General features: G+C 39.3%; 1 protein-coding gene across 19 annotated transcripts in view; it reads left to right on the top strand.

The window, feature by feature from the left end:
- The window catches only part of Mef2c (myocyte enhancer factor 2C), a 159,148-nt gene that overhangs the window by 132,048 nt on the left and 3,706 nt on the right, over positions 1-23,394 (top strand). For 13 of the 19 annotated variants that reach the window (XM_021208750.1, XM_021208759.1, XM_021208762.2 and 10 more), the window contains 4 exons: positions 15,526-15,698; positions 17,326-17,349; positions 18,236-18,365; positions 18,942-19,077. In XM_021208750.1, coding sequence (XP_021064409.1) covers positions 15,526-15,698; positions 17,326-17,349; positions 18,236-18,365; positions 18,942-19,077 — 463 coding nt within the window. The remainder of the gene's footprint in view (positions 1-15,525; positions 15,699-17,325; positions 17,350-18,235; positions 18,366-18,941; positions 19,078-23,394) is intronic. The other 6 variants (XM_021208754.1, XM_021208766.1, XM_021208765.1 and 3 more) reach the window with 1 other exon arrangement.

Here is a 23,394-nt window from a genome sequence, read left to right on the forward strand (position 1 = left end):
TGCCTGACAGCTTACTAAATGTAATCATTCTCTAAGAATAAAGAAGGTATTCAGTCTTCTAAATATAAAAATTACCATATACAGAGTGTAGAATCATTAAAAAGATCTCCGAAGTTAAGCAAATTTATCCGGCTGCCTCAGAACCTATGCCATAGGCAAACTCCTTATATTTAAAAATAGAGTGACTCAGGCTGGGGTATGGCTCAGTGGGCAAACTGCTTGCTAAGCATGCCTGACAATCTGAGCATTGAGGCTTCTGTAATTATATCATGTTCCTGTAGGGAAATGGGAGGCAGACACAGGACAATGTGTTCATGAGCCAGTTAGTTGCATATATATATAAAATCTCCAAGCCAGTTAGTTGGATATATATATATATATATATATATATATATATATATATATATATATATATACAGAGAGAGAGAGAGAGAGAGAGAGAGAGAGAGAGAGAGAGAGAGAGAGCAGTGAACAACAGGTGAGGCCCCTGTTTCAGGCAAGACTGATGCTCAAGGTTGTTTTCCCAACATTGACTGTGGCACTGACCCCATGACCACACCTACTCAAAAACATACATGCTTACATTACATACACACAGATACAAAAATAGAAGGAATCAAAAGGAAAATCTGTAGCTATACCCTGTTACTAAATATAGTTTTCTGGTATGTCATAGTCACACATGTATAATTTTCCTAGTTTCTACATCATTGTATAAAAACTACTTCATAGTTTCTTTTAGACAGAGCAAGAAGCCCTTTCTGACCCTGGTTCCAAGGAACACCTGTTCCAGATGCCATTTAAACTTGAGCACAGCTATACCCTGCTTGTAACCCCACTTGTCTCTGCCTTCTTAATGATGCCAGCCAGTGTCATATGTCAAGACTGAATATATCTGTGCTGATGTCAGAGAATCACATAGCACCAAGGGGAACCAAGGCCAGTCAGAAAGTCTGCATTCTCAGTGAAGAAACCTAAAGCAAAATTACCAAAAGATAGCTTCCAAATGTTTAACATTGCCACTTATACGCAAGATCTCAGACTTAGAAACTATAAACCCAAATGACAAGACTGCAGCCAAATTACATACTTCTTACACTCTGTTGTTTGTTTAAAAAAAAAACAAGTTAAAAAAAAAAGATATAGTTTCACAAGGGCAAGAAGTAACATTTATTGTGTGCCTAAACAATTCCAATCAGATAGACCAGCATTCTCTTTCTGAGCTCAGCTTGGTTCCATATAGACACTTTCAACCTAGTCTCTGAGCCATTCCGCCATTATCCTGCAATCCACCTGGTCTCTGAGCCATTCCGCCATTATCCTGCAATCTGCCTAGTCTCGCTGACTGAATTTCCAGGGTACTTCCTAGGACAGCTCCTCTCTCTCCATTCCCATCCTGGTGTCCTGGTTCAGACTCACAGCACTGCTCCTAGGCTGTCTCCAGAGTTTCCATCTTTCTGTTCCACTTCACATTGCTCACTAGTTTCCCTACATCTGATCTCAATGCTTCAGACTCATTATATGTCATTGTTTACATGCACGGGACTCTCAGGATTAACTAAGCCGCTTATGTCTGTCTGACCCCCACACACACATACTTTCCCAGCTGGCATCCTTTTCTGCCAGTGCCATCTAAAGCATCACCACTCCACCTTTACTAGTAACAAACAATTGAATAATTCATAACAGGGAATTTTTTTTACAAAATGGGAAAAGTGCCTCAGTCAACCTCATAGCTGTCTTTCAAAGTAGGTGCTCCCATTGTGCCATCTCTACAGATGGGTAAGTCAAGGCATGGGGCAGGTAGTTAATGTTCTTAGGTAGAATCCAAGAGGACCATCCGCAGAAACTATTTTTCTAACTGCCTTGCTATGCTGTCACGTCCTGGGCGGTGTCACTCCCAATACACCATACATTCCTAACTCTTCCTCCGGCTCCTTGCTTTGAGCTCCTGAGCACTGTTGGGCAGAGCCCTGCACCTGCCTTTTGTGCACTGTGCCACAGCCTGCACTGACCTTCGATGTCTCTCTTTGCATGGTGATTCCAGCCTCTGCACATTTCTCTCCTGGACACTGCTGTCTGGGGCAGACCGGGCTTAACTGTGTCTCTGCTCGATACATAAAGGTTAGCACACAGAAGATGCTCAATAAATGTTTATTCACTGAATAAAGCCCCAATCTCTGACATACAGAGCTCTAGCAGGAATACTAAAGTGAGACTATTTCAAAGTACCTGCAACTTCAAACACAAAAACCCTTGATATGTTCTTTAAAATGAACATGTATTTATTTAATATGAAGTGAATGTTGATAAAATGGCTGAGCCCCATTGGCTGATAGAACAAGGTTTTATTTCATTCTTTGACACTTTTGTTGGGGGAGGAAGAAATAACTAATATGTAGGTGAGAATGAAAATATGGATTGGTACCTCATACCATCATCACAGATCACTGCTTAAAACAATGAACCCCTCATCATGGCTTATATTGAAATAATTACCAAAAGGAAGGCAAGCTGAACTGAAGAGTAGTGAAATGGGCTTGTACTCTTCATGCAAGAGATTTATACAGCAAGTCATTAGAATACATTAGTGGCAGTGGCACTTCTGGCTCTCAGTTGACAGCTACTCAGCCACAACTTATCTCTTTCCTCTCAACAACCAAAATGAGACGTCACTGCTTTTAAAGTCACATTTTGTCATGTCTCTGTACATTAATGCTCTCAACATGTTAATCTAAGCAGTTATTGATGACTGTAAGATCAAGTTCCATTGAAGTTTTGTTGTAATCATTACATTTAATGGAAATAACCATTAGCAGAGCAATGCCTTGTGCTGGATCATGCACTATCACATGAACATCTTCTGGTTTTACTTCGTTAATATGCGTACCTTTTACAGAGCAGAAGGCTCACATACTTACTGATTCATGATTAAGATTTAATCTGAGCAAGGGGGAGCTTCAGAAATCATTTTGAAAAATTAAGAAAATATGATAATCCACATAGCTACTTGACAATAAGACAAAGAAAATTTATGTATATTGGTTAATAATTTTAATTGGTATTCATTGTAAATTACATATCATTTTTTATAAAAAGAAACCAACAGCTGTTTCCTTATTTTGATTGTCAATTGTTTACTATTTTATGCATTTGGTTGTCAAGCACTGCCACTTCTGGAATGCTTAATTTACATCAGCTAAATAGGTGGAGATATGTGGATTGCAATGTACTGCCATGGATACACAGAAAGACAAATAACAGGACCTGCTTTCCAGACTGTAGAGAAGCCTAGGGAGATCTTCACTCATAACATCTCAAGCTGAGTACTCACAATGAAGCTAAGACACAAATATTGTTATAATCCATTTGCAAACGATGTTTTTGTGGGCATAATCACCAACGTTTACACTTCATAAAATTCATGTAGCAAAGAGAGACAGGCAGATCTCTGAGTTTGAGACCTGCCTGGTCTATACACAGAGTGAGATCCAGGACAGCCAGCCCTACACAGCGAAACTCTCTTGAAAAACAGTTTTTCACACAGCAGTGAAAAGAAAAGAATTAACAGACTACAAAGTAGAAGTGACTTAGAATAGTCATGAATGCAGACTGCTTAAGTCCTGAGGTGGCCTTTTATTGCCCCAAGCATGTTTAAAAATTGATGAAGTGAATAAAATTTCAAATGACAAAGATGGCTTAATAAGTTGGCATTTCGCTTTAAAACAACAACAACAACAACAAAATTCAAATTCCATCATTTCCAGAAAAGAAATATACCAACTGATTGCTCTCAAATAAGAAAACCAACCTTAGTAAAATTATATAATTTGCATTTCAATTTGTTTTGAAGGTTGAGGTATATTACCAGTCATATTTTTGTATCTTAGAAATATTATTAGGTAGCATATGAGGAAAATGGGCTAATTGTTATGTTCTGCTGTAAAAGTATTATTCTGTTAACTTGTATTGTCTGGAAGAGAAAGAAAAAGAAACTCTAAATTCACTTTCAATTTTACCTTGGAAGTTTCCAAAACATAAATAAAGATCCTACAGCCTTGCTTTATTTTTATCTAAGAAACTAAATATGAATGTTATTTTTAACCTAAACCAAGGTTAATAAGATTTATTAAATGGGGGAGGGGGCACACTTGGTTTGCTAATTGATAATCTAGAACACATGATGCACAATTACTGCCAGGAAAATCTTGAGTCTCACTTTCCATGAACAATAGCTGACAGGTTATATGTAAAGCAGAGAGCCCTGCCACCCTTCTCCAAGGGTTGATGCTAGTCTGAGGAAGGCAGGCCTAAAGAGAGACTTAAGAGAAAATACACAAGTTAGCTCAGCACCTAATACCCACCTTCAATTCCTGGGCTCTCGTTTAACACCTAAGGAGTTTGTTTTCCATAGAAAGATAAGGAAAATCTCTTGGGTTATGGCTTCCTAGAACAGCAGCCCTCGGCCTTCCTAATGCTGTGACTCATGTTGTGGTGACCCTCAACCATAAAGTTATTTTTGTGGCTAAATCATAATGTTAAGTATCTGTGTTTTCTGGTAGTCTTAGGCAACCCTGTGAAAGGGTTGTTAGATACCCCGCCCACCCCCCGAGGTTAGGACCCCCAGGTTGAGAACCACTGCTCTAGCATCTTCAGGCAGACCTTAGAGCCCTTCCTTAATCAGTCGTTCTGCCGTCCCAAACTATGTCTGTTTGCTTGTGACGGTGTTACAGTGTTGCCCAGGATGGTCAGAGCTCACATACTGAAGTGATCCCCATTTCTCATTTTTCTGATTAGCTGTGGCTACAGATGTGTACGTAGCACTGTGCTCAACTTTCAGAGTATTTTTAGTCACCTGCATATCATTTATGTTTAGTAAAGCAATGTGAAAATTTACATCTTCATGCATAGCTTATAAATTTGATATAAAAGTGTGACTGCTAGTAAAGCTTTGGTATTTTTTACTTTAAGGTTAAACAGTTAGTATGCCCCTCCAAATACTAGTTTTAAAAGCTTAGTCTCCCTTTTCCCTGAATGCCTTTTAAGTTATCTGCTCCAGTACCCTGTCTTCCTGGTTCTCTCTGCCCTATTATGACATCACCATAAGATTGGTTTGTTGGTTTGTTTGTTTTCCATAGCTTATATTTAGTTTTTATATAAATTTTGTTACAATTATTTATTTACTTGTGCATTAAAGGGAATGCCATGGAACTTGCCTGATTTACAGAGGACAACTCAAAAGAGTTAAGTGTCTCCTTCTGTTATGTGGATCCTAGGAACTGAACTTAGATTGGCAAGCTCAGTAGTAGGCATTTTTACCCACTGAAATTTTATTTGTAGATAACACAGTAAAACATACAAACATACACACACATACACATACACACACACATACACACACGTGATCATGAGGAACTTATAATACACATAAGTAGACAGCAGCTGCTCAAGGAGGATGAGGTTCAAATACTCTCTTGAATCAATGCTTTACCTCCTGTGGGCTTCTTCATTTGAGGCTATGAGACTGCCAAGAGCATAGTTTTCTCCATTTGGAAAATTTATTTTTCCAAGAACTTAGATTTTGTAGTTAGACTTGCATAATACATTTCAGTTGAATTTCAGTTCAATGAGTGTGCCGTCATGGCCCCTCCTGTTTGGGAGACATTAGTTATTTTAAGTCAGTAGAACTGGAGATACTAAAGAGCAACAGTTTTAGTCCACATCAAAGTGTCCCTGGGTGCTAAGGATGCACAAGCTTACTTATGATGGCGCTGTTCCAGTTGCTTGAACTCAAGTATTGAAGTGTTCAACTGTCTCGCTAAGCACGATGTCATTCTTTCAGAATTTCTCATCCACCTTATGCCAAAGAATGGATTCTGCTTTTTTTCTGAACTAGAAGGGGAACCTGCTGAAGGAACACAGTTGTTACAGGAGCAGGAGCAAGCCTATCTCTGGCTAATTTACGTATTCAAATATGATAGTGCTCATTTGCATAGCAAACATGGAAAAACAATTTTTAGTTAGCACAAGTATTAAATCTAATGAAAACAGTAAGGTCACAAAACAGAGTTTTGCCTTGGAAATTACTTGCTTTGGGAAAATATGCATACATTGGCATACATTGAAAATAATAAAATAACTGAAAGAAATACCTGATATTCAAGCTTCTTTAAAAGTGTAAAATTGTATTGTGCAAGATTGTTGTAGGAATCAGTTGCATGAGATAGCACAAAGCTCCAACACACTTCCCTCCCTAGAGTAAGTTCTTGTTAATAAATGTTGACTTAGTGTCACAATTATCCATATCCTTGGATTTCTAACCAGGAAACAGTGCAGCTTCATTAAATATACAGGAGTCCAGGTCTAGGCTACATCCCTGAGAGTGTAGGTGACGTGAGTACACTACTGACTCCGAGGCAGCGAGTGAGCGAGCGCAGCAGGCACAGTGCCACGCAGTTCTCTTTGAACATTATGAACTTCGGATGTGTTCAAAGCAGTTGTGTAAATGTTAAAACCACAAGTCATTATTCCTTCTCTTCTGTCACGTTCTCCCTAATTTATACTGTCTCAATATTTTTGTTTAGAAAAAATGACTGAAAGAATGAACGATTGTGTCAATAATGAAGACACCCCCTCATTTTTTTTCAAAGAGACAGCCCCAAAAAAATCTCAAGAAATGAACAGTTAAATGAGTCATAAATCTATCATTCATGGTTAAATGGATTTTTTTTTTTAAGAGAGTGAAGTTTGATGCCATTTTTGCGATACCATTAAAAACTATCCTTTAAGTACGTCAGTAGCCAAAGCCTGAGGATATTCTGAGAGCCTGGGTGCATGGGAAAGTCAGATTGTCCTCCTTGTCCCACCTTACAAATGAGGGCGTTTGCAGAGATTCGGGAAGTATGCAGGGCATGCTAAATTTCAAACATCTGGCCTTTGTAGTGAAGCAGTGGAGGCCTGCATTTGGATGTGTACCAAAGCTCTCACATTTGCTGCCCAGGGATTGCAGACGCCTACTTAACTTCAGTCTCCTCAATCGTTAAAAGTTGGGTGACAAAGCAAGGCCTGCCTGATGATTAGGACAGAAGAAAGCACAGGCATGCTTTGACGTGGACTCCCTTTCCCTCGCGAATCCACGGTTTAAGTAGAAGTAGGGAGCCCTGTGCTTCTGCTTTAACATTTTGAGCAAACTGCACATGCTATGTGAAAGCTCATCCCTCCTTGACTGATAAACCCAGGAATTTCACAGAAGGTATATAGCAAAACACAGTGCCATGGTGGGAAGAAAATCTCAGTACATAATGCTTGGTGCCCATACATGAGAAGCCAAGACAGATCTAAAAAACCTATGTGAAGGACAGGCTTGGAAGCGCATGCCTGTAACCCCAGTGTTTCCGTAACAGAGACAGGAAGACCCCTAGCTAAGCAACCCAGTGGTCTCCAGGCTCAGTAAGAGACCCTCTCTTAAAACAAGGAGAGAAACATGATGTTAGCCTCTGCCCCCTAAAGATACACACACACACACACACACACACACACACACACACACACACACACACACACACACAGCATGAAACTAACAATAGTTCCCAAACATCAAAGTCAAGCAGGCTAGATGGGCTGCCCTTGAGACTGGCCATCTGCTAACAAAATGAAGCAGTGCTCTCTGCTCATGTGCTGCCCGCAAGGTGGTCTATCTCAGCGTAGTTTCCTGAAACCCACAGAGGGAACAGGACTCAACAAAAGTTCCTTCACAGTCCAAGGCTATTATACTTTCATTGAGAAGTCCCAGAAAGAGGAGAAACGGGGTTCTGAGGCTAGAATCTGTAATTAGGAGTCTTTAGTAGGACAAGAACCAGAGATCTGATTTCATCCATCTACAGCAGGCATGCTGAAACTTTCATCATTTCCAGACTTTTTTCCCAAAATGTCACGAGGTTGCTTCTTCTCTTAGACCCATCCATAAAAAATGAACTCTTTTTTTTAAAAAAATAAAATAAAATAAAATAAAAACCCCTTATTTTTATTTATAACAGCTGAAAAACACTTTTTTTCAAATTCTTAATGGAGTTCAGGCATTCAGTGCACAGTAATATGACTGCAATCTAGAAAGTCAAATCCTAATCCAAAGAAATTGCTCAAGAATGTCTTTTCAGCCAACTGTGGGGTAGTCCTTGCAAATTGACTCTATACAGTTTGAGATCATCATTTAAAGATGTATGCAGGTTTGAGAAAAAATGAAATAGCATCACTGTTTGTTAAAAAGCTAACTTGCAGTCTTAAAACTTTTAAAAAGTCAAATGTAAAATGAGTTGATGTTGGTGACAGTGTTTGCATAAATACGGCCGCTCCTATTTAACTAGTCAATGTATGGAAAGTATTTTCAAAATGATTCTAATAAAAGAAAAATTAAGGAGCTATGGGCATAACTCAGTAGAAAAGCATGTGCTCAGCATATGTAAGGTCTTAGGTTCAGCATAAAACAAATTAAAATTACAAGAAGCCTAAGTGGATTAAACACTTAGCAGAGGAGAAGGCAACAAATGGATTCGTGAGATGTTTAGCTGTGTGTTCGTCTTACTGTCTCCCTGTCTCCCTGTGGCACTTTCCCCCAAACGTGCCCAAATCAGAACACACGACAATTCTAAATTCTGATAATTGCTTTCAAATAACTAGTAATAGGTACCGTGAGATACTAGATATTTTTCTGTTGTGTTAAGTGGCTCTAATAGGAGCTGCTCCTTTTGATTGACAGTAAATTGGTAAATAACTTTACTCTTGATAAAAATTTTACCAAGTCTCATTGTAATGTATATGTAGTTATCCACAAATAGAGTGCACTGGAGTAGCTGCGCCAGCACATCTGGCATCTGAACACATCATACCCGGTCTGTTCTAAGTGCTCTCTGGGAGACCATGCTCTGCCTTTCTATCTAAATTGTCTCCCAAATCAGTCTTAAAATAGCTTGGTGTGCTTTACCTTATTTTGCCTTGTTTGATTTTATCTTGCAATGCTAAGGATTGAACCCAAGGCTTCTCCAATCTCAGGCAAGAGCTCTGTTCCGTGGTAACCCTCTGCAGTATCATTGCTACTATCTGCAGTGCCCTGTAATGTGGCCTTCAAAGTTCCACATCTCCTTTGGTTTAGACCAGCTAAGGCTCCTGTCCCCACTCTTCACAGTTCTCTTCCTTCATAATCCTTCAGAGTGAGACAATATATAAAAGCCTTTTGAATCTAGATCCTGATCTTTAGGGAGCAAGGCAGCTTGTGCAGTGCATGGCCATGCTGCTCGAGTTCACATTATGCCTCCATAGATGGTTGGTTCTTTGATGTTGAACGGGTTACTAGGCCTCCCTGTTCTTCGCTCTTTTTTCATTATGCAAATAATATACTTTTAACATCTCACAGGATTATTCTTGTGAGGATTAATGGTCTTTTCTGTCCATCTTTCATACCAGCTACGTGGCAATTATGGGGTACCTGGTACTGCTGTGGGAATATATTGTGTATGCTTGATGTCAGATGATTGACAGATGAAGCTTTGAGGTGTTTGCTATTGTTGCTATTGTTCTGTGGCCAGTTGACAAAGTGTGCCTCGGACTCACATTACACTGAGGCTTCTCTTGCCTTAACACAATACTGAGAAGGCAAAAGCTCTCTCCAGTTGAAGGAACTTTGATGGAAGGAAGCATCATTTTCATGGCCAGCTCCTGACTGCCAGTAGACCAGCCATCTCTGCTGTCCCTTTCTCATCTGCGTGCTTAGTGTGTTCTGTGCACCGGCTTCCCGGACTGCAGCCTAACCCACGTTAAGGATTTGTCGCACAACACACCAAGTTATGCTTCAGTGCTAACTACCCAGAAGTTTTTCCTGGCTGCACGTTTCCTATAGGACAGGAAGAGTTTAGTATGAAGTTAACATGGTCCAGGATACCGCATTGACTAATCCCACCTTTTCAAATATTGAAAACTGTATATTCTAAAACAGCCAGTATTTTACCTTCACAGAACGCTTTCCTTCTCCAATTGTCAGGATCCAGCAACCTCGTGGTTTTGTGCTCCCTGTCTCTGAAAAGTCTTTCTTAACTTTCTAACTTTATTTCTCCTTAGTGGGCACTGTCCACCATTTTTAACCAAGTTTTACTTAAGACAAGTTTTGAGAGTTACATTAAGAGAGAGCCTATGTCAGTAGGAAAGCTCAGTTCTCTTAAAGTCTCGGATTCCCTGGGGCGAAATGCTCACCTTATGTCATCCTGCCCCAAGGTGCACATTGCCATGCACTATAGAATGGCTCATGGCATGACAAACTGACAAAAAGGTTCAGTTACCTTCAGCAGATGGATAGTCACCTTGCTTCTGCGATTCCATGCCATATGGTTGTTAGCCTGTTTTATTGGTACAGTTGGTCACCAAAGTATAATGATGATCTAAATAGAAAAATTTCGCAAGTAGCATAAAGAAGAGAGATCCTCAGTGACTAAGTTTAACAAGTCATTTATTGCATCTTCAGTTGTTACTTCCTGTTCCCTAGTAACTGACTAGTTGGTGCCATTTCTAACCCTCTAGCTTACTTTGCATGTTTCTCCAGTATATGAAATGTTACACAAATGACCCATCACATAGTATCACTGCCTCTAATTGCAGCAGAATGTTGGAGAAGGGTTAGTAGACAGAAGTTATCTGAAAGGCACCATGAAAGAGTTGTCACTGTAGCCGCTCCTTAAAAGACAAATTTGAGTGAAACAGGAGAGTGAACACTGCCAGTCCTTCAATTAACAGAGCAAAGACTCAGGCATGTTCAGAGGATGTGAGACTGGCTGAGGCCATTGGAAATTAGGTTAGACATCATGAGTTGACTATAGAAAGCTATGAGAGACAGGCAGGTGTACTGATTCAGCTGTGTTGAACAGTATTTGGAGAAACAGAACTGGACAGAATGATGTCCCCAACATCACACATCTACACAGAAGCTTGCATACAGCTCCAACTTTCCTAAAGCTGGTTTAGGATAAGGAGAGGAATCCTTCAACTAGAGAATAAAGAATGGTTGGAGGACTTTGAAAGACTTGGTCAAATGGGATTGAAGCCTATATAAAAAAGGTTAAAAATAAAAAATGCAAGCAGGCCTTTTTTTTGGTAAGAAAATTGGACAAGATTTGATATCTTGTAGAATGTAGAGATGGAAGGAAGAAAGCAAGAATTAACCTCAAGCCCAAATAGTAGTTTCAGCTTTGTGCTTATTAATATTATGTGCTCTTATTTGTAATTGAAAGTTAAAACAAGCAAAGAATAAATGACAAGGCTCCTAGTGCCTAAAAGTCCAAGAAAGTTGTGGCCCTATGGGCTCAGAGGAGAGGACGCTCAGCAGAGCGCTGTGTTGCAAAGCCAAGAACCTGCCTCATAACGTTTGAAGCCAGGAGGGTGTTCTCTACATTTACAACTTCCTAAAGTAGGAGTGAGTAAAATCAAATGAAGTAGAAAAGGCAGAAAAGTGCTTTTAAGTTAACTGCGGGGGAAAATTACCACTATATTTGAAATCTTGACTATTTACACTGCTTTTGTTGTTTATTAGATACATGTAGGGGCAGAGGTAGAATCTGTTATCCTTCATGTGACTACGTCATAAAAGCCTAAGTTGGTTCATAAGAAACAATATTTTTAATCAAATGAAACTATAAAAGCTTCATTGAACTCTAAAGTCAGTCTGTACCTCATTTTCCTATAATCTATAATCAGGAAATCCAGTTACCATACGTTATAATTTTTGTCCTTTCAAGTGGTCCGAAGAATGTGACATCTGCATACGGTCACGTCTAAATTGATAATTGTCCAAGTGGAGTATAATTTTAAAACATAGCATCAAGAAAGTTGAATCTGTATATTAGAAGGTTGTTGAGAGGTGGTGTTTCCCACCTCCTGGGCCCCTGGAGTTAAGTGTGGCCATGCTCTCTGGGGAATTTATCTTAAGGTGGGACCTCAGCCTCCACACAGGCCAAAGCCTTCTGAGGGAGAAGGAGGCTGCGGTTTCCCAGCCGACTTAAATGCAGGCTCTTCTTAGCAATGAGCCACACACATGCATTCATCATTGACTTCCAAATGATAGGTTTCAATATCACTGCTCTAGGGTCCACAGTCTCACATTCCTGAATCTATATTATGCCAAAAGAATAACAATTTGGTGGCTGGAAACAGAAATAGTTATTATACTTCTCCAAAATGCTAGCTGGCACAATATTCTAAAAATAGCAGAAATTCACTCATAAAAAATAGCATTTATTTGTTCATAAAAAATAATTTTATGCTCCAAAAATATAAGTGTAAAAAATGTCATGCTTAAATGCTTAACTGCCATTTATCCTTCTTCTTTTGAAATTACTTGGCTAATTTTCCATTTGATTGTTTATTTAAACCAGATCTCACACAGGGTTAACATGTACATGACACCTTAAAACTATGGAACTAATCTTCTAAAATGGTGTAATTTCCAAATAGCAGCCCATATTTCAAGAGAGACATAGAATGCTTTTGATTCCGTTTTCTGCTACTGAGGTGTTTACTGAGTGGAAAACCACGTATGTGTGCTTCCTTTTCCCTCCTCACTGCCGCTCCAAAGCGCTGTTTTAAAATGTGGGCAGAAAGACTGGGGCTTTTTTTGGACTGTCTCTGAGTTTACCATAGAAAATGTTTTTGAAGAGACTTTTCTGCCCGGCCTCTGTGACGCTCTCCACTTTCTCACACTGGCCCCGCGCTTGTCCTATCTTAGGACAACACATGTCATGAGGTGGTTTTACTTCCTTTTAGCAGAATTACTCCTCCATGCAAACCAGCATCAGCGTCTACCCAGGCAGGATTTTAGTTTCTCATCCGTTCAGGCTTCACTGCACTTCTTAACTGACATTTCTTCTTCTTCTTCTTTTGAAATTACTTGGCTAATTTTCCATTTGATTGTTTATTTAAACCAGATCTCACAGAGGGTTAACATGTATGCGACGTGTGTCACTCTGTGTGTGTGTGTGTGTGTGTGTGTGTGTGTGTGTGTGTGTGTGTGTGGACTTCAGCAGGAAGGAATGCATGCTGCAGATGTCTTGGTCTCCCTTCCTTTTCGTGTAGGCGGCTCTACAATTCGGTCAAAGGCCCACAGAATAATGTTCCAAGGAGACCCATTAAACACAGAACTCCTCTGTGCATCCTAACTCACCCATTATCTTTCTTACAGAGTTCAATTTGTTTATATTTCTTTTAGTGAGAAAGGGTAAATGTATTGTTTCATATAAGAACTTTTACCATCAAACACTGTCCAAATTAACTGTAACAGATAATTTAGGGTTTGACATATTTTGCTAGCTATAATTTAGCAACTTTTCTTGATGTTTTATTATAGAAGACTAATTTGTATTCAAATTCAGTGCAAATTTCTTAAACAACGACTTTGTAGTTGGCACATGTTTTGGGGGTGTTTCATTTGTTTTATTTTCATTTTGCCTCAAGATACTTGTTAATTTTTACCATAATCTAGTTGCAAGACTGAACCTTGCGAGTTTTTATATATTCAGCCTATTCATTTATTCATGAAACAAGGCAGGTAAATGAATTGGATATGAAGAATAAGTGTGTTTTGGACCACATGACCCACATATATTATAATTCAAAGAGTCCCCAGAGGGACAGTTTGGGAAGAAAGGAGCCAACGTGGGGCAGAAGGAACAAGAGAAGGTGGATATATTGAAGTGCACTGTGTAACTGTGCGAGCATGTCATAATGAAACCATGACTTCATACAATTACTATTGGCATAGCAAAACATTTCCATAAATATCTACTTGAAATGCTTTTGCGTTCCCTTCCCCACTCCTTGTTTTCTTTCTGAAGCCATTGCCATAGTCTCAAGAAAGATCCATACACATAGGCTTTCCGAAGACCACCCTTTCCAGTGTCTGTAGATGTCTAACCATTCACTGTTCTGAAATTCTGGGTAGTTTCCACTTCTAACATATCGTCATAAAATTTGAAGTCCCCACTGACCAACTTCTCCAAAGAGCACCTACGAAAAGGACCCTGTTTTCATTGGCTCCTTTGTAAGCAGATCCCTCCCAGTTTTCTTAAAGATGCTGTGTAAAATCCTTCCTCAGCCTTCCCCCTACCCAGTTACCCAAGTTAGCTGCCTCATTTACCTCTTCTTTGCTTTTGTTGAAATACACATTAGTCCCTACCTCTTCCTAAACCCGCATTAGGTAATCTCTTCTTCCATGGGTATTGAAGAATGTATACTCTATATTGTTCTGCAGCCATTTTGCCCTTGGTTTTCTTCTTTGTTTGTACGTGGGCCAGAAGTGTGCATTGCTTAACTGCAAAGAGATTTCAGAGCCCTCCAAGGCCGTCCTTCCCTTCTCACTGAGTGGCACATGGTCTCATTCTTTCTTCTAAGAGTAATAGATGGTTGTGTTTTACAATGATGATAATAATGACTATAACAAGAAAAATTAACCGTCTCCTTTAATGGTGCTTGGAAGATGACTGGCTAGTTTTCTAGGAAGCGTTGTTGAATCCAGCAGTGGGATTCTCCTATTATCCCTCGGGAAACCAACAGATAGCTTTCCAGGTCAGTTCCTACTCCACTTCAAGATGTCTTTCCAACCAACTCCTCCGCTGCTTCTATCAGTGAGGGTAGTGTGTTTTCAAAGTGGAAAACGGAGACTCTCGGGTACCGACTTTGTTAGTAGGAGGCTGAATGTCAGATTCTGGAAGAGCCTTAAGTCTCGGCGATTAGTGACTCTCCCTGTGTCTGAGTGAGTCAGCACTTGCCTGGAGGCACCATGGCTTCAGTGCCCGAGGACTGCCACTTTTGAAGATTGTCATGGGCAGGAAGTGTGCAAGGCTTCAGGCTGTGTGCTGAACTTGATGAGGAGGGTAAACTTGAAGTAAGAAAGGCCATGGAGAGCGAACATTCACTTAGAGTGGAGGAGACTGAAGAGCAAAATGCATGTGCAGCTTTTCCTCCTCCTGCCCGCCCGCCCGCCCGCCCTAGAAATTACAGCCTTGGTGCCCCTTCTTCATCTGAGGACACACAGACACACAGAATCAAACCCAAACCAAAGAACTGGAAGAGTGAGTCACTCCAGCCAGCCTCCGCCAAACTCATCAATTAAGTGCAGGATCAGTTAGGCACTTCTCTTAGATCCTGAACTGGCTGTCTGAATCTCTTCCGGTGGGGGGGGGGGATAATAATAACAACAACAAATGATAATAATAAATTGTAAAAGCATATGATATGCAGATTTCTGATCAAATTAAAGAAGATTTGCTTTCTTCTTATAAAAATAAAAAGTTTGTAATATCCTTTTGGAGGTATATGAAACCATTAACTGACAAGCTGCCTTTCACACAGGGGTTAAATCAGTCAGCCTTCATGTGTTGATTTGTATGACTCACAGCTAGGCCTACCCTTTCATCTTCATATGAGCTGTTCTTTAAAAGCATGCATGCGCCTCGGTTTCTCCCTGAGTTTTGTCATCTCTTATGTTAACAGGGAATGGATATGGCAACCCCCGGAACTCACCAGGCCTGCTGGTCTCACCTGGTAACCTGAACAAGAATATACAAGCCAAATCTCCTCCCCCTATGAATCTAGGAATGAATAATCGTAAGCCAGATCTCCGCGTTCTTATCCCACCCGGCAGCAAGAACACGATGCCATCAGTGGTAATGCACAGCTCTGTTCTTAATACATGTCGATGATGTCTTATCTGTATCTACTAATTGTCTAGATAGGAATTTCTTAGAACATCCCAGATGATTAACACTACTGACTGAGGATGTTTTTAATCCTATTGATGGGGTTGTAGTCACTGATTTTGCATTTTCCTTTCCTATATTAAAAAATTCTAATAAACTCTCCTTCTGGATTGTCTTTCTGAAATAAGAAAAAACATTTCTCTGTAAGGCTGTCCGTTTATACTTGGAAAAATAATTCTAACCCTGATCAAATCATATTCCATAGGAATTCCATAATTACATGAGGTATTTTATGAGAGAATTTTTATATTGTTGAGCTACTTATGTTCTCAGGATGCTGACTGACAGTGAAAAATACTTTCCCTGATTCCTCAGTGAAATTTCTCACATTAATTGGGAATCCTTTCTTACATATCACTTCTTTCTTTAATATCTAATATATCATATGCCTTTGCATTGTTTCAGTTAATCTTTGCCTATTGTAGTTTATGAAAATAACTAACTCAGAACCCAAGAAATTTTAAGAACCAGTGTTACATCTTAAACCAAAACAAGTGGTAGAATGCTTTTAAGTAAAAATATACAGATATGAAATGTAAATTTAAGCATATATAAAATCTCATGCTGTATCATTTTCTTGCTCTGAGACTTGTGCATAAGATGAAAAGAATATTGTGGTATCAAGCTCAAAAACAAAGATAGGTAGTAGGCAGGTACATAGATGATAGATAGATGGATAGATAGATAGATAGATAGATCAATAGATGACAGAGTGTTCTCCAAATCAGCAAAACTTAACAATGAGAACATATATAACAAAGATTTAGTAGATAGATTTAAATTATCCCACAAACATTTCTTTCTGTTTTGCTTTGTTTTAGAATTATCTGTTCTGTGTCATGCTTAGGAGTGAAATAATCCTGTGAACTGATTGCTTATTATATATTCATTTTGTGCATCTAGCTAAAATCAAATAACATGTGACATTCCCTTTAGAGAAGCCTGGGTCTAAGAAATAAACCCTCCCACAGTGATGCAGTGAGTGTGGGGCAGGCAAGGAAAGCGGTGTCTCTTAGCACATTTATCCCACATCCCTTAAAACTGACACATTCCCATGGATCAGCTCTCTCCTCTCTCTCTCTCTCTCTCTCTCTCTCTCCTCTCTCCTCTCTCCTCTCTCCTCTCTCCTCTCTCCTCTCTCCTCTCTCCTCTCTCCTCTCTCCTCTCTCCTCTCTCCTCTCCCCTCTCTCCTTCTCATTGTCAGGCATGACTCCCTTTCCCTCTAGCAAGTAGGGTTTAAAGTACATTCCTGTTATCTTTTTATCAAAGTACGGTGCACAACAGTAAACAGGGAGACACTGACCTGTGCTGCAAAGCAGATAGGCAGTCTTCAGGTTTGAGACAAGGAACACCTCACTAAGGGAAACAAAGAATGTCTTTGTTAAGGAGTTGTCTTTGCCAACGGTTTGCCAAGCTGTTGAAACTGTTGTGTCTATCAGAAGATGCATCTCCTTTTGCTGGAAAGATTTTCACAGTTATAAATATTTACAGACACTAATTAATAAACTCCTTCCCTCCTTCCCCATGCTCTCAGTCTGAGGATGTGGACCTGCTGTTGGTAAGTGGGAAGGCCGTGTCCCTTGAAGGGCATGCTCGGGAAGATAACAGAACTTACTTCAGTGAAAGGTGTTAGCTGTGATCACACAGAAAGATTTTAAAACTTACCTCACTAAATGAGGGTATTGATTATGCTTAAACACCATTCATTTCTAGGATCACTGACAGCCTGAGGAAAGCATATCTGGTTTTTATAGGCCTTTTTCCTCTGTCCCCACCTTTTAACTAAAGGCCATGTTTTAAATATTAAGACTGAACTTACTCTAAAATCAAAACACAAAAATGCATCTTTAGCTATTAAACAGTAAGACACTTATTCTTTCAAGATTTAAAATACCATTATTTTGAGCGTATGCATCTTTTACCTCCTGGCTATCAGGAGTTAAATACTGGCATTAGCTAATTTGCCATCCTTTTGCAAGGAAGTCGAAGCAGAAGAAAGTGATCATAGCGCCACCTGCTGGTCATAACATAGCACGAATCATATCTATCAGCTCTGCTGTACATAGAACTGATCACAAAACCCACTATGGTTGATTTTAATTTTTTAATTTGCATTTGAATAAAACTGAAACAATAGCAGTACAGTATACATATTTCATCAGTTCTCATCGTAGTCTGTTTTTATCCATAATAAAGCTATGGTACTTGTTACTAGTTCAGTTGCCTAGGAGATACTGATGTAATGGGTTACTATGGCAACAGCTGGTCTCTTGAAGGATTGTAAATGATAGGGTTGGCAGAGTTCATAGAGACACATGTTAAATGATTAATTTCATGAGCTTTGTACCAACTTACTTCTTTATGTGAAAAACTATTAGTGAGACCTAATATTTTTAACTTTTAAAAATCTGCCACCAATAATGTCTTTTTATTTACTTTAAAAGAATCAAAGGATAAATAACTCCCAGTCGGCTCAGTCATTGGCTACCCCAGTGGTTTCCGTAGCAACTCCTACTTTACCAGGACAAGGAATGGGAGGATATCCATCAGCCATTTCAACAACATATGGTACTGGTGAGTAGCTTTGCTATGTGCAAATATTACAGTAAACACTTTAAAAAGCATATTTTAAAAGTTATTTTCTTTGCCCTGTTGGGAGCTCATGTGGGGCCTGTGTCCAGAATGCATGGTACAAGCACCTCTTCTTACTCAGTGATCTACAGTGCTCCTTTTTAAGTGATGGGAACTTTTATTTACTCAAATCAAATTCAATATTTCAAGGAAACTGAGCTACTATCTCTTTAATATAGTAGAATGCTCACTTTCTTGAAGATTTTTAATTTAAAACCTATTTCTAGACCATAAAATATATAGATACTTTACACTTTTAAACAAAGCTAGTGTAATGTTCTAACATTTCGGGATCTGTTACTTTGGATCTATTGTGACATCCTTCCTAGGATGGATAATAATTTTTTTTCTTTTTAAATTCAAATTATCCCTGCTGTTTTATTTTCTTCTTTTCCCAAATCAAAAACTTTGATTCAAAGTATGTTTTAGAGGTTGAAACTGTGTGATTTTGCTTACCATTTGACAGTCTCCTAATTAAGTGTCTCTCTCTCTCCTTGCCGCCCCTTCGCTCCCATCTAGAGTACTCTCTGAGTAGCGCAGATCTGTCATCTCTGTCTGGCTTCAACACTGCCAGTGCGCTCCACCTCGGCTCCGTAACTGGCTGGCAGCAGCAGCACCTACATAACATGCCGCCATCTGCCCTCAGTCAGTTGGGGTAAGCAATAGTTATGTCTTTATATCATAACCAGAGACTGTATCTTTTACATGATAAGTCTGTCCTCAACAATGCGCTTTCATGTGCACGAAATGGCATAACATATGATTGCCTGGAAAGCCACTTTCTGATCACATATTTCAAGTAGCTTAAATATCCCTTCCTGTGTTTGTTGAAGGGCAAGGGCTAACAGTTAGGCACACTCTTTATAGTCTTTCCTTAATACCCGAGGGTCTGTTTCCTCCTCCATCTGTCAGCAGTGAAGGTTTGAGTGAGATTTCTGAATTTTTTTATGGAAAATTTGAAGGTATTTATAGTTATAATTTTTTTGCATTTTTGAGCTGAGGTTCTCATTAAGTGCAAACTACATGATTTCCTCTAATATGAATCTACTGTTCGTAGAATCAACTGTTGAATTTCTATACAGGCTTTAAATGTGTGTAACATATATAATAGCATAGGTTGTCTAGTTACATCCATTGTGTTAAAATATATGCACAAATACTAATTAGCACATGCAGTACTAATTACTAAATTTTGGGCATAAAAATAACTTTTGTTGTTTTCTGGTCAAAGTATGAATCTTTCTGCCCCCTTGTGGTTGCTTTGAGGTATATCTTCGTCATAGATGACTTCTGTCGTTTATCTAGAGTAGTTTTCAGAAATGCCCTGAATCTACAATTTGCACCCCTTCATATAAGAATTATACCAGACACTTCAGTTTAATTTGAACTAATAATTCCAGAACTCAGTTAATCTTCAAAAGAAAATGGGATATAACTAAAGATAAATTATCATATTTTAGCAACATCCTACATACTCACCCCACTTTCAAATTTCTACTAAGCCATTTTACTTATCAATTAGTAATATTAACTAACTAGTCCTGTATCTGTATGCCTAGGGAGGTGGTGATGCAAACAAGTATCACTAATCATTACTATAACCCACTGTTTTTGCCCCTTTGTCTCCTCTCTCTCACTGAACATCATTTGGTATGGACAGAACATAGATCAGAATTCTGAGATGCCATTCAGCAGTCAGCACTTGCCACAGCCACCCCACTGACTACTCGCTCATCACTGCCGTGCCACAGCCATCCCACTGACCAATCACTGCCGTGGAAAACCTAGCCTACTGTGTGCAATGAAGCAAATCCACATTGCATCATGACTGTGCTTTCTTGAATGAGTGTTGGCATTAAAGATGTAGGAAGGTTTTTAACATGTTTTACATTTTACATTTTTTACAATGAGTTTCTCTTTTTTTTTAAGACATTTAAACTTTCCCTTCAGTGCTAATTATGTAAGTAGATTCTGGTTGCAATAACTTTTTTTCTGGAAATTGCCACTAAGTACGTAATGCCATCCTCAGAGTTTATATACATATTCACAATATTATACTGACCTACTTCTTGTCAATAAGAAAAGGAATTGTTCATTTCTCATGTTTCACAAGATTCATCTGTCATAGCACTAAATTCCACCCCCCTGAAAGACATTATCCAAATCAAAAAGTCCTATAATGACCAGCCAGGTGGCTCAAGGGCTAAAGTTGCCCACCAAACCTCACTTAACAACCGTGACAATCTACCTGACTAGGATTGCTGGGATCCACCTGGTAGAAAAAGAGGATCAGTTACTATAGGTGTCCATGTACTTGCACTCACATACACAGAATAAACAAATACACAATAAACATTTAAGTCCCACCGTTTCATCAGAATACCACTTTTCCTTTGCTTGTAACACCAGATCATTTTTAGTTATGAGGTTATACACATATTTGTTATTTTGACCATACCCACAATTTAAAATCTTATCCCATGGAGAAAACATAATTTCTACTAGGCTTAAATGAACAGGGAGTGAGTGGAGACCCCAGACTAGAAGAGACTAGAGTTGAAGCAGCTGAGGACTGCATCCCTGCCATTTCTTTCAGAGCCAATCATCGTGTGCATAGTTTGAGTTTAGTGTATGATGCGCACTTGCTCTTCACCTCGTGCCTACACCTCAGAATGAAAGCACTGTCGACACCACCCCCTCTTCTGTCACCATACATGTTCTCCCTCTCTCTCACGGTGGCTTCTGGGAAGGTGTATTCAGACAAGCTGTCTCATCTCCTTACAAACTGTTTTCTAGAAAACCCCAAGTTCTAATGTTTCTGTAAAATAAAGTATATAAACTGCTTTAGTTTGTGAGAGAATGGATCAGTTATGGTGAAAGGGACTGATACGTTTCCCAAGTCAAACCACCTTACAGACCTGCGCTGAGTGCCCGTCCTCCGGATAGGAACTGTAGTTTAAGCAAAGAAAGGGACAGATTTTAGCTCTACTAAAGTCAGTCCTCCCAGAAGCCTAAAATGGCTACTGTAATTCTCTCTCCAAATTGCAAAAGTACAATAGAACTCTTCTTTGTCTGTGAAAAACAAGTGCACTTTGTCCTTTAAAGCACAGTCTTCAACGCTAGGCTTTATAAACTGTGTAGCAGGCATTTTATCCACTGAGTTAAGATGAGAAGCAGTGTTAATTTTGTGTAGACGGAGACATGCCTGGAGAGGAACTCGACATTTTAGAGGAACAACCCTTGTCTTTTAGGTGTTATTTGATTGCTGTCTAGAAAAGGACAACCTGCTCTCTGGACAGTATTTTCCAGAAAAGGGACATTTTGTTGTTGTGGAGGACAGGGCTCAATCCATACTGAGAATGGAGTTGGGGGGTGGAAGAGGCATTGAATAAATGCTATTCTTAAAAGGTTAGTCTCAAGGACTGGGTGTGGTCCCAAGTTAGTGCCTTATATAGTAAGTGCCAGGCCAGCCAGGACTGCGTTGCCTGAACAGGTGGTGTCTCGGCAACTAAACGTGTTTACTAGTCAGGCAGAAGTCTCGGCAGCCATGTCAGATGGTTCACAAATGCCTGTAACTCTAGCTCTGGAGAATCTAACACCTTCTCCTGACCTCCTCAAGCACCTGCACACATATGCCCGAACTCACACAGACATACGCATATACACGTAAATAAAAACAAATTTATCTTTAAAAAAAAAAAAGGATTGAATGGATTGGTATATGCACACCTACCATCTCAGCACTTAGGAGACTGAAACAGGGGGATGAAACGTTTGAGGCCAGGCTGGTATATGTAATGAACCCCTGCCTCACAGAGGGGGAAAAAGATAAATATAGTAAGAAACCTTGATTTTGTTGGGGTGCAGAGTGAGGGGAACTTAAATAAAACTACCAACATTTTATCTCTGAGAAATTTGAAGGAAGGGTAGCTTTATCAGCTTAACATCCTGTATATTGAATTAGAAGTAGCTCAGAGGACCTGACAAGTTAACCACATGCCTGACCCCGCCCTCCTCCTACCTCTTCCTCAGCCACGCACACCTGTAGTCTCACAGTTATCTATGGCTGTATTTTGTTCCCAATAACAAGCTAGCACATGTTCAGTTAAGTAGTATTAAAGCTGACTTCTCTTGGCAAGGAAGTCTCTGAGAGCAGAGATTAGCCAGTCTGCATTGCGGTCTGTGCTAAAGAGAAATGAAGTGGAGCTGAAGACACCATGTAGAGTTCAGTGCTGCAGACTTAATTCCAACAGCTACCCAGTTCAGAATAAGCTTGTGTACATGTGTACTCTCAAATGAAATCCCACCGCCAGATACGTTGTTTCAGTCATGGAAAAGAGTTACCAACAAATAAATACTCCATCTTTTGTGGGGAGCAAGATGCAGTGAAACTTCTCCATGACCATCGATAATTGGGATCTGAAACAAATAAAAGGATAATTCATGTTTCTGATGACATTAAAGGCACATCATATGTCCGTAGTACTTTTAAATTATTTTATATAGGCAAGTTACCTATGTAACCCAACTCACATAATTTTTAGAAGTGTCCCATTCTACTGTTTTTAGAGGAATAGAAACTAAATGTCAAAGAGTGAAGAAAAGTATTTATTGATATGCTGTGTCATTTCAAGGCTCTTAATTTGCATTCATTATTAAGCTCTTGTATGATCCACAGCAGAAGCATTTAATTAAATGTTAGTGAAATGATTTTTCTTACCCAGAGCCAGAAAAACTCTTTCTTCCTGAAATCAAAAGGATTTCCTCAAACATCAAAATGAATCATTAAGTAACTTTGAACCAGTATAAAATAGTCCACCATTATGAAGCCTTTGAAATACAGGTGTTTTCCTGTCTGCCCATCTTAATATAATCTTTATTTAAAGGCAGTTCAATTAAAAGTCTTAGAAAATCAGAGATCTAATATAGACTAAAATGATAAGCTTCAGATAAGTAGTTCCGCGAATAAACA

This window comes from Mus pahari, chromosome 11 (assembly GCF_900095145.1).
Source record: "Mus pahari chromosome 11, PAHARI_EIJ_v1.1, whole genome shotgun sequence".
Lineage (NCBI taxonomy): Eukaryota > Metazoa > Chordata > Mammalia > Rodentia > Muridae > Mus > Mus pahari.